General features: G+C 36.8%; 1 protein-coding gene across 15 annotated transcripts in view; it reads left to right on the plus strand.

The window, feature by feature from the left end:
* The window catches only part of MYO3A (myosin IIIA), a 271,375-nt gene that overhangs the window by 128,727 nt on the left and 125,069 nt on the right, over positions 1-17,579 (plus strand). For all 15 annotated transcript variants that reach the window (XR_008510349.1, XR_008510350.2, XR_008510348.2 and 12 more), the window contains 5 exons: positions 6,350-6,449; positions 8,138-8,254; positions 9,476-9,580; positions 9,685-9,768; positions 15,676-15,878. Coding sequence is in view for 12 of the 15 variants with exons in the window: in XM_054522103.2 (XP_054378078.1) it covers positions 6,350-6,449; positions 8,138-8,254; positions 9,476-9,580; positions 9,685-9,768; positions 15,676-15,878 (609 nt within the window). In the remaining 3 variants the exon portion in view is untranslated. The remainder of the gene's footprint in view (positions 1-6,349; positions 6,450-8,137; positions 8,255-9,475; positions 9,581-9,684; positions 9,769-15,675; positions 15,879-17,579) is intronic.

The raw sequence follows: 17,579 nt of genomic DNA on the forward strand, positions 1-17,579 counted from the left end.
ATGCAAAAAATTAGCCGAGTATGGTGGCACATGCCTGTAATCCCAGCTACTTGGGAGGCTGAGGCAGGAGAATCGCTTGAACCCGGAAGGCAGAGGTTGCAGTGAACGGAGATCTCGCCACTGCACTCCAACCTGGGTGACAGAGTGAGACTCCATCTCAAACAAATAAACAAAAGACAGTGATACGAGAATATTCTAAAGCCAATGCCCTTCCAAAATTCACAGCTATCACTTTCCATAAATTTGTTATTTTAACTATCAAAATATGTTTTCCTTACAATTCTAATATATGGCACTTGGCATGTAGCTAAATCTGACAAATCATTGTATGCATATTTCAAAACTTATTTAATACTGGAAACATGAAAGTTAACCAGAAAAATAAGCAGTCATGATTGATTAGATATTCACTGATGTATAAAAATTATGGAAACACTTAGATGTTCTTGTGAAAAGGTAGATGGACTTACTCATTTTAAGAAATGCCCAATGTTATACAAAGAAAAATGATTTAAAGCTATTTTCTATCCAAACCTCAAACATTCAGTTGGTTTCAGGCAACCATGGATATTGAATTAAGGTAATGAAGATTCAAGACACCTTTTTATTTTTATTTTTTATTTTATTTTATTTTTTTTGAGACAGAGTCTCGCTCTGTCACCCCGGCTGGAGTGCAGGGGTGCAATCTCAGCTCACTGCAAGCTCTGCCTCCTGGGTTCACGCTATTCTCCTGCCTCAGCCTCCCGAGTAGCTGGGACTACAGGTGCCCACCACCGCGCCCAGCTAATTTTTTGCATTTTTAGTAGAGACGGGGTTTCGCTGTGTTAGCCAGGATGGTCTCGATCTCCTGACCTCATGATCTGCCTGCCTCAGCCTCCCAAACTGCTGGGATTACAGGTGTGAGCCACCACGCCCGGCTGACACCTTGTTTTTTGCATCTTTGTATCAAGACATAAAAGGATGAATAACACTTGATTTCTACACACAACTTTCTCAAGGTATAGCAGGAACAATGAACATGTATAGACTTCATTAAATGTGAGAACTTCTCCACTAGTGGTGTATTCTCTCTGGAAAGACCTGCAGTGTCTTCGCAGAGAGGGTAATTTAAGCCTAACTTTGAAGGATACGTAGAATTTTGCCGAGCACGGAAGGAAAATAATTCCAGGTAGAGAAATGGAATGAACAAAGTACAGAGTCTTGAAAATGCTTGGTATATTGAGAGCCCTTCTGTACAGAGCTGATGGAGAATAATGCTGGAAAGGTTGTTTAAGGCAAGATTGTGAAGGTCCATGAAATCCATGCCAAGAAATTTTTAAGTTGTACCATAGAAGATAGGGAGCCATCTGAGGTTGTTTTAATCATCACAATGACCAAATCTTTTCTAAGCTTTTGACAGCTAATACCAAAAACATCATAGAGGATGAATTCACAAGAGTGGAAGAGTGAGGGCACCAACCAGCCAAGTATTGATCCCTCTGCTCCTCACCATCCACTCCCTATCGTTCTCCAGTAACAGTCTGTAGCAGCCAAATGGGTCCATAAAAACAGACAGAAAATTCAGGGCCCTTCAATTAAATGGATAATTGGATTTCTTCCTCTTTTGTCTTAAAAAGAATATATCAAAAATGTTTATACTTATAAGAATCTCTTTGAAAATAGGGGAGTAAATAAGATGATACTTGTTCAATTCAGCAAATGTGGAGACCAACTATGTGCAAATTCCATACCAGAAGTTGTGGGGGGATATACAGTCACTTAGTCATTCAACTAAAGTTTATCGAGAAACTACACTATTCTAAACAATCTCCTTATTCATGGGATACAACAAGAAGCTAAAGGCATAGTTTTGCAGATCTTGATGCTTATATTCTAGTAAGGACTTCAAATATTAACTAAATTATCCACACAAGTGTATAATTTTTTTAAGTGGTATAAAAATTATGGAGGAATCTTGTAATCCCAGCATTTTGGGAGGCTGAGGCGGGTGGATCAGGAGGTCAGGAGATCGAGACCATCCTGGCTAACATGGTGAAACCCCATCTCTACTAAAAGTACAAAAATTAGCTGGATATGGTAGCGCGCCTGTAGTCTCAGCTACTCAGGAGGCTGAGGCAGGAGAATTGCTTGAACCCAGGAGGCGGAGGTTGCAGTGAGCTGAGATCACACCACTGCACTCTGGCCTGGCGACAGAGTGAGATGCCGTCTCAAAAAAAAAAAATTATGGAGGAATCTAATTAAGAGTTGCAAATAGGTATAAGACACTATTTCTGTCATTAGATACGTTTTTTTAAATATCAGAAACATGACTTGCAAATAGTTTCTCCCAGTCTGTGGCTTGGTTTTTATTTTCTTAACAAGAAAGCAGCAAATTGAGGATTGTACACCTTAGGATGATAGAAGACATGATCAACTGAGAATATGGGTCTGTGGAAAGGAAGCTTCTGATGGCATGATACAGCAAGCTACACAGGAAAGAAAATCGAAAGACAAGTGGGGCGGGTTAACCCTGGAAAAGAAAGGTGGCACTTCCACCCTGCAAAGTGAAAAAGTGTGTATGGGGGTGAGGGAGTATGAGGAGAAGATAGATGAAAATATACTAACATTTTGAGATAAAAGGGAAGGAACTTGAGTGAATTTGTATTAGCTTCCATTGAAGAAGAGGGAAAATGATACTGGAAGCTTGAAATGTAGACATTTTTGGACGACTGCTATCTAAAATGAGCTAGGAAGTCTCCTGCGGAGGGGTAAATAATTAATGAGTAACTTGAGGGTCCAGTGGAGGGAAAACTCTAATCTTTCACGTGTGAGTTCTGTGACCAGAAATCTGCAACATTGGAGCTGAAGAGAAGTCAATGGCTGGCTGGATCTAGTAGTCAGTGTCCTGGCAGGAAAGTGACACAGTCCAAAGAAGTGTGATTGGAGAGAATTTTTTGTTTTCATTTTTTATTAAAATAAACTTGCACAGTGCAGATGCTTGTAATTTTAGTGAAGCCCAATTTATCAATTTTTTATTTCATGGATGGCATTTTTGGTGTTGCATATAAAAACTTATTTCCAAACCCAAAGGTATCTAGATTTTTTCCTATGTTATCTTCTGGAGTTTTATAGTTTTACATTTTACATTTAGATATGTGATTTATTTTGAGTTAATATTTGTAAAAGCTGAAAGGTCAGTGTCTTGAGTCACTTTTTTTTGCGTGTGAATGCCCAATCGTTCCAGCACCATATGTTGAAAAGATATTCCTATCCTAGGAAATTTACAATCTAATAAAGGGTATAAGGCCAGCACACAAATGAATGACTGAAATGACATTTAACTAAGATATCTGTCCTAAAGGACGTGTAGAATTGTGCTGAGGAGTGTAAAAGAGGTGACATTTAAGGTGGATTGTGAAAAGTGAATAAAGTTTTATCATATAGATTGGGCTGAGGAGGAAACAACAAAAACAAAATGACAGGTGAAGAAAGCACAGGGATGTATAGTTTAAGAAACAGAAACAAGTCCAGTTAAGCTAAAGTGTAAAAATGTATTTTCTGGCAAATACACTGGAAAGACAGATTGTGTAATGTTATGGAAGGCCTTGAATGAGTTTCATGTAATTAGTCATTGAACAAATATTTATTGAGTGCCTACTGCATGCCAGGCCCTGTCACAGCTGCTGGGGACACAGCAGTGAACAATACAGGTACTCTGTCTTACTAGTACAATAAAATCTAGATTGGCATTATATTAATTACAATCTAATAGAAGACAGAGGACAAGGTAGAATATGAGAGGTGACAAGGAAAATTGGGGGAGAAGGCAATGGCTAAAAATAGAGCAGGAAAAGGGTGATGAGAGATCTGGAGAGAAGCCACTAATTGACAAGGGCTCACCAGGAAAAGACTCTGATTAATGTAATATTGAAAGAGGCCCATAGGAAGCAAGAAAGAGCTTTACAGATATCAAAGAAAATGGCATTCCACTCAGAGGGAACAGCAAATACCAAAGCTGTGAGGTAGAAGCATGCTTAATGTGTTCAAGAAACAGCAAGGAAGCCAATGAGGTTGGAAAGAATTGAGTAGGAGGGATATTAGAAACAGATGATGTTAGAGAAATAATAGGGGTATTGAGGGAGGCACAGATGCACAAATTGTATGGGCCTTGTAGGCCATGGTAAGGCATTGGATATTCCTTTGAGTAATAATGGGAAGATCAGGAACTTTGAGCAGAGTAGTGACATGATCTGACATATTTTTTTAAAGATCACGCTGGCTGCAGTGTGGAGAAGAGTGTCAGAAGGTAAAGATGGCAGCAGGGAAACCTCTTGGGAGGCTGTTGCAGCAGTGAGAAGAAATATAGTGGGGGGATGGTGGGGAGAAATGTCTAGCCCTAGATAGAATTTGATGATAGAGCTGATGGAATTTGTATACAGATTGCATGAGAGGTGTGAGAAACAGAAAAGCCAAGGATGTCTCTAACATCCTGAACAATCAGAAGAAAGGAGTCACCATTGACTGAGATAAAGAATCACGGGAAGGAGTAGGTTTGGAGACAGAGTATTTAGGAGTGTGGTTTGGGATGTGTCTGTCTCTCCAAGTGAAATATCAAATAAGCATTTAGATGCAGAAGTCTGGAGTAGTAGTTATCAGTGAATGAGTGGTGTGTAAGGCTATGATATAAGGAAGTGAATGTAGAGAAGAAGATATCTTCAAGAACTGAAACTTGGGAGACCCCAAAAATGTAGCAGAAAGATAAGGAAAAAACAGAAAAAGATACTCAGACAGAGATACCAGTGAGTTAAGGAAGAGAATCAAGAGAGACTTACAGGAAACCAAGGCAAAGGTATTCAAGAACGCCTTTGTTAAATGCTGCTGGTCGATTAGGTAAAATGAGGACTTAAAATTGACCATTGGATTTAGCAATGTAAAGGTCAATAGAGTCCTTAACAAAAGCTGCTTCCATAGAGTGTCAAGATGAAAGCCTGAAAAAACTAAGTATACGCCGAGCATGGTGGCGCACGCCTATAATCCAAGCACACTGGGAGGCCAAAGTGGGCAGATCACTTGAGGTCAGAAGTTCGAGACCAGCCTGGCCCACATGGTGAAACCCTGTCTCTATTAAAAATGCAAAAAAATTAGCTGAGCATGGTGGCCACGCCTGTAATCCCAGCCACTCAGGAAGCTGATGCAGGAGAATCACATGAACCTGGGAGGCAGAGGTTGCAGTGAGCTGAGATCGCGCCACAGCATTCCAGCCTGGGTGACAGAGCGAGACTCCATCTCCAAAAAAAAAAAAAAAAAAAAAAAAAAAAAAAAAAAGTATGCATAATTCTTTTGAGGATTTTTACTATAAAGCAAAGAAATAGAACAGCAGATGGAGGAAACTGGAAGTCAGGGGAGGGCAGTTTGTTGTTGTTTGTGGGATGGGTGATATAACAGAGAAAATTCAATGATGTAGGAATGAGAGAAAAAGCAGTGGGAATGATGTCCTTCCCTAAATGAGAGAGGACAGAAGCTATTATAGTGTACAAAAGGAGCAGTGGGCTTAGATAGGGGAACGGGCAGTCTATTAATAGGCTTAAATTTCTAAGCAATAAGAAACCATTACAGTTTTCTGAGTGAGTGTTAAGATTCTTAATAACCCTTGTAATCTACATATTCCTTCCCCTTTTACCAAGGGGCAAATCCAGATACTTAAAAGTATGTCCAAAAATAAATACCAGAAATACAATTATCCCCAGAATAAAATGGATGTCCAGAAAAGTTTAAATAAACCATTGTGTTTATCTCAGCAACTTCTCCTTTGTGTTAAATCAAGATCTTTATGCTGTTTTTGAAAGTTGTTGAAATGTTTTACTTTGAAAATAAACTTTTTGGTACATGAAATCTGTTTTTACACACACCTAACCTTTTGAAAATTTATAATGTGATTTATTTTGTATTCCTGTTAAATTTTGCTGAATAGTAATTAAAAATGACCATACCTTGATCACCAATGACCTAACACTACCTCCAACAAAATTAAGAATGTAATGAATTCAAACCCTGCAGCCTCATCACCTTGTAACAGATTCAATCACACAGAAATTTAGAGGAAGCTTTAAAACAAATTATGTAAAGATAGTTCTTGAAGGAAATTATGTACTCTTGATCATCCATGAAGTAAATTCTGTAATTTGCATTTTTCCAATGGAGAGGAGTAAACAAACAGTAAAGATCAAATATATTAGGATATTTTCTGGTATGTTATCATTGAATTTAATAAACAGATTCCTAGAGGATTTTCAGTTTCATATGTATCTAAAACTTTTTTCCACTATGATCAGTAATCAGTTCTTAAATCAGAAAGCGTTTTTCTCCACAGACATGAACGTATTCACACCAAGAAAGGAAACTTCAACCGATCTCTAATATCCAATCTGAAGGATGTGGATGATTTAGCAACCCTAGAAGTTTTGGATGAGGTAAGAATTTTGGTTTAATTAAACTTAGACATTCCAGATGTTTTGTTAATTTATAGAAGACACGGGTATTGGTAGAAGGGGAAGGAATATATAGCTTATGATGGTTATTAAGAATCTTAACACTCACTCTGCCCATGTCTCCCATCTGTAAGTCTCATGCTTTCTTTGTCTCTTAGCTTCCTATTATTTCTCTTATCTTCAGTTTTAATCTATATAACTCAAATTTCCAGATCTTTCCAGCCTAGTGTTCATTTTTGTCTGATGCTCAACTGACAGGGGTGAGGTCCTCGCAGTGTAAGTTGTTAGGCCACAGATCTTCCTTCTTTTTCATTATTTGTGGGAGTCTCAAAGATATGATTTATTGTATTCAAAGAGCAGTCAGCCTACTGTAACCACCATGTGGTGGCCTCCCGCTTTGTCCTCTCCTGTTTCAGCTCTCAGTGGCTGTACCCAGAAACTCTGGGATACCTCAACAGCCTGTCTGTTACCATGGTCAGTGTTCTTCCTCATGGGATCACAAAACCCTTGTTTCACACAGCTTATCTTTCAGGGGTATTGAATTCTGCTTGGAACTCCTTATTCTAATTATCTCAGAAGTATTTCAAACATTTTTTGTGAAGGTACAGATCCAAGCTATGAAATTCTAGTCTCAGCCTCCTTTCCCCTCACCCTTCTTTATTCCACGTCGTCAGATCATTAGAGAAATAAATGCCCTCTTTTTAGCAGGTCAGGACTTCTGTCCTGCCTGATGAACACCTTTTAATTTTTTTTACACTGCTGGTACATGCCTGAGCATTTGACTCAGAAATGTACCAATCAAGAGGTAAGTTCTGAATAGAGGTAGTCATTTGGTAAATTTAGGGTTGCATAAACAACTCAAGTACTTCCTCAAAATAATCTCAAGAACATCAAACATCTTGAAATCAAATCATGTTGGCAAGTCAGAGATTGCAGCACCTTTCTGAATTCTTACATATAAAATTTTTTAATAATGTGAATTCCTAGGCTTGTTGCAAAGAAGTTTTCACTAATCATGTTGTTGACCAATATATTAATATATTAAATGGTGGGTTTGTTTCTGTTGTCTATATTTTATTTTTAGTTTCTTTTTGGACCTAAGATCTTTTGCTCCTCTCTTGTGTCATGTACTGTAAATGGTGGTTTCCGACATTATCAAAATCAATTCATTTACTCAAATGACTTATCAAGTATGAAAATTACGTTTTAAAATTTTTCATAGTACTTCATAAAGCCAAAAGTCTGAAAAAAATAAAAGGACTAGGACATTCCATAAAGCCACTGGATCACCTTGATTTGGAATTAAATCATGTTCACTTTATCTTCCCTTCCCTTTTCTCTTTACTTCGTTTTTAATCTTTACATCACTTACTGCTATTACTTCTTTTCTTGAAAGCATTATATATTTAAAATTCCTGTGACATATAATATGTCCTTTGGAAAATGCAGGTAACAGTGACATCCTCTGTGGCTCTCAAAACCAAAGAAAATGGCTGTCAAGTGAATGAGTAGTTGCAGACCTGATGTTATATATTTTTTACTATCAATGTGTCTATTTTTCTAATCCTTCGTCCAGATTCCAGATGTTCTGTTTATTATTGTTTACTTTTTAAATTGTAGTTGACCACAAATAATTTTTAAGAAGGAGAAATTATTTTATTTTATTGCAGAATACAGTCTCAGAGCAACTTGAGAAGTGTTATTCCAGAGATCAGATCTATATCTATGTGGGAGACATACTCATTGCTCTTAACCCTTTTCAGAGTCTGGGTCTTTACTCCACAAAGGTATGTCATATGGGGTGCATTCTGTTACTTCATACACATAATTATACATTCAGGTACTTAAATTAATTTAAATGAATGCCAGAAAATTTTATGCAATATTTTGAATAAACAGTTACATAATTTTTGTTAAAACATAGAACTAGGAAAAATAGAAGATGGAGTCAATCTGGGTGCAGTTTGTGGTCTTCCTTTCTCCAAATGTGTGTGCCAGAGTGTTAATTACATTCAGTTATTGGTAACGGTTCTACATTAAATATTGTATCACTAAACAGATGCCTTTAAAAGCATATACTTAAGTCTGCTTAAAAAGGTATATACTTAATGTATGTCTGCCGCTGAACTCAGTATGGGAGCATCAAAAGTATAATTACATTGTATATGTAGATAATACATACTTAATGGCTATAAAAATTGTCACTATGAGTTAAAAATTCCTTTTGATGTATTATTGGCTTCATTAATATCACACATGTGTTTTATGAATATTAATATATAATTATCAATTATTCAACCACTAGTGGCTTAAATATAGAATACTATTCTGGAATTAAACAAGGTTGTTTTTCATTTTTAATTGGACTCATTCTCTTCTGGCTATTTGCGTACTCCAGAAACTTATTTAATACTGTTCCTAATAGTTGTTTTTCTGTGTGAAAAGTACATATCTCTGTCATCTTTTGCCATCCTAAAATTTACAGAACTAACAGTAAATTTATGAGCCTTGACCTATGTTTCAGGAGATATGGGTTTTAGTGCAATCCTGCTATCAATTCACTGTGTGATCTTGGACAAATCAAATGAGAGAATGTATGTTAAGTGATGTGAAAGGAAAAAAGTAGTCCTCATATGTGAGACATTATTATGTCCAAGGAGCAGCTAACAAACTGAAACCCGATCATCTTATTTTTAATGTATGCTTTCATTTAAATACATAATGGAATTTTGAAACCTTACCTTCTGCTTTGGAAGTGGAATGCAGAATCTTTTACTTTATGTCATATCATATTTCTGGGCTGTTTTGTGTCAGGCTCTTATTTTACATAGTTATACATTTAGACATATGTGCAATATGTGTGTAACATGTATGTAATAATGTTTTGGTGGAATGAAATGGTGTTTTTATTTATACTTTGCTTTAAAAATTGGAGCTATATTTGTAAATAATTCAGGACTTAAATAAAAACAAAAAGTCCTACAAAATGTATTCTTTTTAACCTTTAGCATTCCAAACTATATATTGGATCAAACAGAACTGCCAGTCCTCCTCACATTTTTGCAATGGCTGACTTAGGATATCAATCTATGATAACATATAATTCAGATCAGGTAAGAAGAGTCTCCCATTCTTAGAAATTTACCGTGTAGTTACTTAAATGTCACCTAAATTTTGAGGATAACGATCTTCTCACAGTTTTCTTTTCTGTGTATAGTGCATTGTTATTTCTGGAGAAAGTGGTGCTGGAAAGACTGAAAATGCTCATCTTTTAGTTCAGCAGCTGACAGTGCTTGGAAAGGTATAATTTATTTTTTTCTCCATCCCATCAGAAATGTTTGTTGAATTTCAGAACTTAATATAACTGATTAGATTAATATTCTCTAGTATCTCACATTTAATAATGTACAGAAATTTTAAAATACAGTTGTTACCCTTTGAGAGTGTAAAATAGTGAGCAATATGAAAAGCATGTACTCTGTTTTGAGGATTTTCTAACTTTTATCACACTTATTAGGCAAGGCTTATAAATGTGATTTTCATTGTTTTTAGTCCCAGTGCATTTATTGAATGCTTTCTTTACTTTTTCTCCTTTTGTTGCTAGCAGGTTAAAAAAGAGAGTCAACATACAAAAATCAATTGTATTTACATACTATATGTATATACTAGCAATGGTCAATTACAAATTGAATCTTAAAAGTGCCATTAACAATAAAATCAAAAAAACATGAACTATGTAGATCTAAATATTATAATATATATGCAAGATTTGTTTGCTGAAAACTAAAAGAGTTAAAAGAAATAAAAGACCTAAATAAACGAAGAGATATGTCATGATCATGGATTAAGTGACTCCATATTATTAAGATGTCAGTCTTCCACAAATTGACCTATAGATATAATGCAATTACAATAAAAATCCAAACAGGACTTTTTTTTTGATAGGAATTGACAAGGTGACTCAAAAATATATATTGAAGGGCAAAGGAACTAGGATAACCAAACAATCTTGAGAAAGAACAAAGTTGGAGGATTCATACAACCTTATTTCCAGGCTTGCTGTAAAGCTGCAATAGTCAAGACAGTGTGTCATTAAAGAAAGGATGGCATACAGAATGACTGAACAAAATAGAAAGGCTACTCATATATGGTTTATTGATTTTTGACAACATTGTAAAATTCGTTAATTAAGAAAGGTGGTCTTTTCAACAAATGGTGTTGAAATAATTGGATAGGCCCATACAAAAAAAAGAACACCAATCTATACTCACATGTTATACAAATTTTTAACTCAAAATGGATCATAGATCTAAACATAAAACCAAAAGCCATAAAATTTCTACAAGAAAACATAGGAAAAGTTCTTTGTGATGTTGAGTTAGGTGAAGAGTTCTTAGATTCAACACAAAATGCATAATTTATAAATGGAAAAATTTGATTTTGTCAAAATTAAGAATGTCTGTTCTCTGAGGACACTTACAAAAATGAAAACACGACCCACAGACTCAGAGAAAATATTTGCAAGACACACAACTAATAAAGGACTTGTATATGAAAAAAACTCATAAAAATGAATAAGAAATGAAATGACAATTTAAAAACAAACATAATGTTTGAACAGTCACTTCACCAAAGATGATATGTATGGTACGTAAACAAATGAAAAGTTGCTGAACATCAGTATCATTTGGGAATGCAAGTTAAAACCACAAGAAAACACCATTACAAAACTATTAAAATGGCTAAAATGGCTAGTGTTTGTTAATCTAACAATACTCAAGGCTACTATGAGCACCTTTACACACATAAACTAGAAAACCTAGAAGAGATGAATAAATTCCTGGAAAAATACAACCCTCGTAGCTTAAATGAGGAAGAATTAAATACTCTGAACAGACCAGTAACAAGCAGAAGAGTATGTAATTGTAGGTAGTTCCTGTATTCTTTGGGAATGAAAATGGTGATGCCAAAGAATACTTCATTCCTTCCAAAATGTCCTTTTTCTTCCTGCAGAATACTGCTACTTAATGGAAATCACAGCAACACCAGCAATTTCTAGGTAGTTCGTAAGAATCTGGGACATTCTGTCAATAGAAAGATAAATAGCTATAGAAAGGCCTCTTATGAGTTATACCTTAGTAAATGCTTCTCTTTTTGTAATCTCATAGGAAAAATTGAATACAGCTTCCACTTTTAAAATTAAAAAAAGTAGCCGTGTTGGACTTTGTCAGATACTTTTTCTGCATCAGTTGAGATGATTATGTGGTTTTTATCTTTGATTCTGTTAATATGTTGAATCATATTGTTTGATTTGCATATGTTAAGCTAGACTTGCATGCCAGGGATAGATTTTGCTTGGACATGATGTATAATCTTTTAAATGTGTTATTGGATTTGGTTTGCTAATATTTTATTGAGGATTTTTGCATCAGTGTTCATCAGAGAAATTGGCCTGTGGTTTTCTTTTCTTGTGATGCTGTTATCTGGGTTAGGTAGTAACATAATGCTGGCCTCATAAAATGTAGTTGAAAGTATTCCCTCTAGCTCTATTTTTTTATTATTTATTTATTTGTTTTTCTTAGAGACAGAGTCTCACTCTGTCACCCAGGCTGGAGTACAGTGGCATAATCACAGCTCACTGTAGTGTCTGAACTCCTGGGCTCAAGTGACCCTCCTGCTTCAGCCTTCCAAGTAGCTGGGACTACAGGCATGTGCCACTGCACCTGGCTAATTTTATAATTTGTTGTACAGATGAGGTCTCACTTTGTTGCCCAGGCTGGTCTCAAACTCCTGGCTTCAAGCTGTCCTCCCACCTTGGCCTCTCAAAATGCTGGAATTACAGACATTAGCCACACTGTGCCTGGCCTAGCTCTACTTTTTAGAAGAGTTTAAGAAGTATTGGTATTGATTTTCTTCAAACGTTTGGTGGAATTCAGCTGTGAAGCCACCTTATCCTAGGCTTTTCTTTGTTGGGAGGTTTTGATTACTTCTTCAATTTCTTTATTTGTTTTTGGTCTGTTCAGGCTTTCTAATTCTTCCTGACTCAATTTTGGTAGGTTGTATTTTTCTAAGAATTTATCTACTTCCAGGCTACCCAAATTGTTTGTAGATAATTGTTCATAATAGTCCCTATGATCCTTTTTATTTCTGATACATCGTTGTAATTTCTCTACTTTCATTTTTTATTTTACTTATCTTAGTCATCTCTTACTTTCTTAGACTAGCTAAGGGTTTGTCAATCTTATTTTTTTCAAAAACGAAACTCGTAGTTTTATTGATTCTTTTTATAGTTTTTTCTTTCTCTGATTTATTTTTGCTCAGATTTTGATTTTTTTTCCTTTCTTCTGCGAATTTTGGCTTTAGCTTTTTCTTTATTTTTTAGTTCCTTGAGGCCTAATGTTAGACCATTTATTTTGGAGCTTTCTTCTTTTTTAAGGTAGGAATTTATTGCTAAAAACTTCTCTCTTAGAATTGCTTTTGCTAATTCCATAGGCTTGTTATGTTGTGTTTTCCTTGTTGTTTGTCTCAAGGTATTTTTTACTTTCCCTTTTACTTTCTTCTTTGACCAATTGGTTGTTCAGGAGTACCTTGTTGAATTTCCACATATTTGATCATCTGTGGTGCTAGGAGGTGCTCCTGCTTAGGTGTGCCAGAGGCTTGGAGGCCCAGGGTGCAAGGTGCCACCTCACCTGTGATGTGTGGTGGCAGCAACTACTTCAGTGTTCAGGAGGCCTGAGGCCCTCTGAGGGCAGGGTGCTGCCTCAGCTCTGGTGCAAGGGAACTCCCTCAGCCAGGCTCAGAGCCTGTGCAGACTGCAGGGTTCTCCAGTCGCAATGACTGCAAGTGTCCACAGTAGTGACAGAGGTTGCTGGGGTATCTTGCTTACCTTTTCCTTGCAGGGAGCTGTCCTTCCTTCCTGGTTGTGAGCTGATCCCCACTTGCTTGGGGCATGAGGTGGTAAAGGTAAGGTGTTTCTTTTCCTTCTCTACATGGCCATTCTGGGTTTCCGAGCTCTACAGGATTTCTGCTGGCTGCTTTTTTGCTGTTCTCCAGTGTGCTCCTTTAGTTATTTTGGTTTAAATGTACTTGTTTACTCATTTGCAGGTGGGGGGGCTTGAAGCTGTGTTAGCCCATTCTCACACGCTATAAAGAACTACCTGAGACTGGGTAATTTATAAAGAAAAGAGGTATAATTGACTCACAGTTCCACATGGCTGGGAACACCTCAAAAAAACTTACAATCGTGGGCAGAAGGTGAAGGGCAAGCAAGCGCAGCAAAGCAGGAGAGAGAAAGAGGCAGCAAAGGGGGAAATGCCACTTTTAAACCATCAGGTCTCATGAGAACTCAGTCGTTATCACAGGAACAGTGAGAGGGAAATCTGCCCCCATGATCGAATCACCTCTCACCAGGCCCCCTCCCCTGACACATGAGGATTACAATTTGACATGAGGTTTGGGTGGGGACACAGAGCGAAACCGTGTCAGAGGGAGAGCACTAGGAGCTTCTGGCCAACCATCTTGATGTCCTTCCTACTTCATTTTCAAAATGATGAGTAGGAAGAATTCCATTTTCCTGTCAAAAACTAATTGACTTGTGACCCTCTCGGGAGTGGAAGAGCCAGGAGAGACGTAAAAAAAAGGTGGCGCTACCCCAGCTGTCTCATCTCAGCCTTTTCCTCCCCCTTGCCCATGAGGCACCCTCTCCTTACTTCTAGAAGTATCATTCTAAAAGGTTTTAACAACAGTGAGATAAGATTCAATGTGAGGTGAGGGGGCAGTGAGGCATAGCATATTATCCTGGTGTAGAGGAGCTGAACACCTAAATGAATTTACTCACGGGTCTTTGCTATTCTGTCCTGATCTGCGGGCTGATAGAGGTTCTCATCAATGATAAATTAATTGTGTGTGAGTGTGGTTCTGTAGATGTCAGCAAACTTCTTAATCTAATCTCTTTGTCTTGTTTTAGATTAATGTTAATTGGGGATAGGTATATATATATTTTCAGATTCTTACACTTATTACATCTTATCTTGTTTTTACTTATGTCCTTGATAAGGATTTACCAGATGCAAAAACGAGGTGTTTGGTGGATAGAGCTTACCTTTGAAATATGCAGTCTTCCAAATCTTACTTAGCAGGTCACTGCTATTCAATATATGCCAATGAAGATGTTATCTCACCTTTTTCATGGATGCAAGGCCAGGCCAAAGCATTTTAAAGAGCCAAGTACAACCCCCAAATTACTACACTCTTCTCTCACCCCTTATCGCCTCTTTTATAAGATACCCAAAGTTCTTACACAGCCTCAAAACTTCATTGTGAATGCCCCCTCCAACCCACTTAAATTCTAACGTAGCCTGTATTCCAGAAATAGCTACCACTGCTCTCCCTCAACATAGAAACTTTGCAGTAACTCTAACATAGTTGATCTTGGTAAAGTATTAAGGTAGGTATTACACTGAAAATAATCTCCTTAAGCTAACTTCTGCCAAGTTTTGAATAACTAATACCTCCCTAAACCTCTGGGGGCAGAGGTTGGAATGCCTTTGTAAAAGTGATTGGCTATTAACCCAAATAAATTTCTACTCAGTAGAATTTCAACTAAATGGCAAAGAAGAAAAATGGAACATACTTCTTTGAGGAGAGGAGCATAAGAGATGGGGAAGGAATAGAGGTAGAGCCATGTAAGCCTGCTAACCTTGACCTGGTTTCCACTCCTCCCATTCATACTTCCAAGCTGTTCTCAGTTTTCACAATTAGTCCCTTCTCTCTGCTTCTGAATTAATGAGTTATCTTTCCTCTCTTAGTTTCAGGGTTAGCAGCTTCTGTGGAAGCAAGTAAAGTGGTTCTGGCTTTGGGGACTATTTGGATGGGGGCCCAGGCAGGTAGAGGAGGAATAACAGAATGACAGGTGTACTTCAATGTGCCTAGGCTGTTTATAAATTATGTTTGTAAATCAGGCACTGAACAGAACTGCGCTTGAATAGAAAAGTATAGAATATCTCCTTGTCCCTTTTTAAGAAAACAAGTGAGTGAATCCACATATGGGAGGGGGAAAATAGACCAGGATGTAACATCTGCCAATATATCAGGAACATGCTTTTGTATGTTTATGTCTACATAAATTGCTTACCAAAGAAGAGACATTTCATTATATACCAAATTAATTTTTTATGTTTTTAAGAATATCTTAATATTTTCTATTTAGGCTAATAACAGAACCTTGCAAGAGAAGATTTTACAAGTGAACAATTTGGTAGAAGCCTTTGGCAATGCCTGCACTATTATAAATGACAATTCTAGCAGATTTGGAAAATACTTAGAAATGAAATTCACCTCTTCAGGAGCGGTAGTGGGAGCACAGATTTCTGAATATCTCCTGGAGAAATCCCGAGTTATCCACCAAGCTGTGTAAGTTTATTTCAAATCTCTCCTATTTTGGAGGAAGCAGAAGCAAACATAATACTTTAATAGTAAAATGTCTTTCTCATTCAATAAAATTTTATCACTTACTATATGCAAAGCACTTACTATTGAGAATGAAGAGATCCATCAGCACTGTCTTATTCTCAAATATATGTTACATCCAATAGAGGAATTAATTTATAACCTAAAATTTATGCTGCCAGATAGAAAACCTAAGCCCATCATAGAGGTACTAACAGCGTAAATTACAGACCATTCTGACATAGCACAGAATATATTTATCTATACAAAATTAATGTGAAATTTAATTAGAAATAACTGAGTCCTTTTCTGTTTTAAATGCTAGCATATATAAATAGACCTTTGTATTAATTCTATTCTTCCTATGTTTATATACAAGGGACCAAATAAAAGATTCAAGAAGGAGCTTTATCATATTGACCTTTTATTGCTGGCTGATTTAAGCCATCAATACGCTTCATAATGCTTTGATATTAAGTTGAATGAATTCCTTTTGCGGGTTTGTAGCTTAATGACAAAGTTTCTCTCCTGTCTCACAAAACATCTTTGTTATTCTAATGAGGAAACTATCGTTACACATTGGATTTGTACGCTGGTAGTTACATTATTTTGTTTAAAAGCATGGCAAGTTAGAATCTTTCATTTTTCTTATGTTTTATGCTAAACATACTCTACATTATTGTAGTAATATGTCATGTTAATTCACAGTAACATAATAAGCTCTTGTTTTATATTAGTACATTATTATTTAATGTAAGTTCCTTCAAGCTTGGTGTCATTCAATTCATGAGTAAGTCATGAATAGAAGTTGCCTGGAGTCCAGCTCCTGAGCACTAGCCCCAATATGGAAAATTACCCTTTGGTCTTCAATTAAAAATATGGAAGGAGGCTGGGCGTGGTGGCTGACGCCTGTAATCCCAGCATTTTGGGAGGCCAAGGTGGGTGAATCACGAGGTCAGGAGATCGAGATCATCCTGGCTAACATGGTGAAACCCCGTCTCTACTAAAAATACAAAAAATTAGTCGGGCGTGGTGGTGGGTGCTTGTAGCCCCAGCTACTCGGGAGGCTGAGGCAGGAGAATGGCGTGAACCTGGGAGGTGGAGCTGGCGGTGAACCAAGCTCACGCCACTGCACTCCAGCTGGGGTGACAGAGCAAGACTCCATCTCAAAAAAAAAAAAAAAAAAAAAAAAAAAAAAAAATGGAAGGAAGGAATGATTATTAAACACATATGGCTTTCAACTGTGGTACCACACCATTTTAATCCACTTTGGGTAAGATATTTAAACCTTAAAGATTCTTACAGGATCTTGGCTCTGTAATTCATTGTATGTATGATTTGAAACAGTTTACTTAACCTCTCTGCACCTCTGTTTTTCGTCTTTAAAATGAAATAGCATTAGTACCTACCTATCAATTAAGACAAGGTACATATAGTATATAGCACAATGAATGGCATATATTAAGAACCCCATAAGTTTAAGCCATTAGTAGTAATAGTAGTGTTAATAGTTGATTAGAAATAACATATAGCACAGTACCTGGGATATTGAAGATGTTCAATAAATGGCAGATACTATTTATTGATAGGTGTCCAGTGCCCAAAACTCAGTGGACATGTGTGTCAGTGCCATTGCCGCCCATAACTAGAAGGACCTCGGGATCT

This window comes from Pongo abelii, chromosome 8, assembly GCF_028885655.2.
Source record: "Pongo abelii isolate AG06213 chromosome 8, NHGRI_mPonAbe1-v2.0_pri, whole genome shotgun sequence".
Taxonomy (NCBI): domain Eukaryota; kingdom Metazoa; phylum Chordata; class Mammalia; order Primates; family Hominidae; genus Pongo; species Pongo abelii.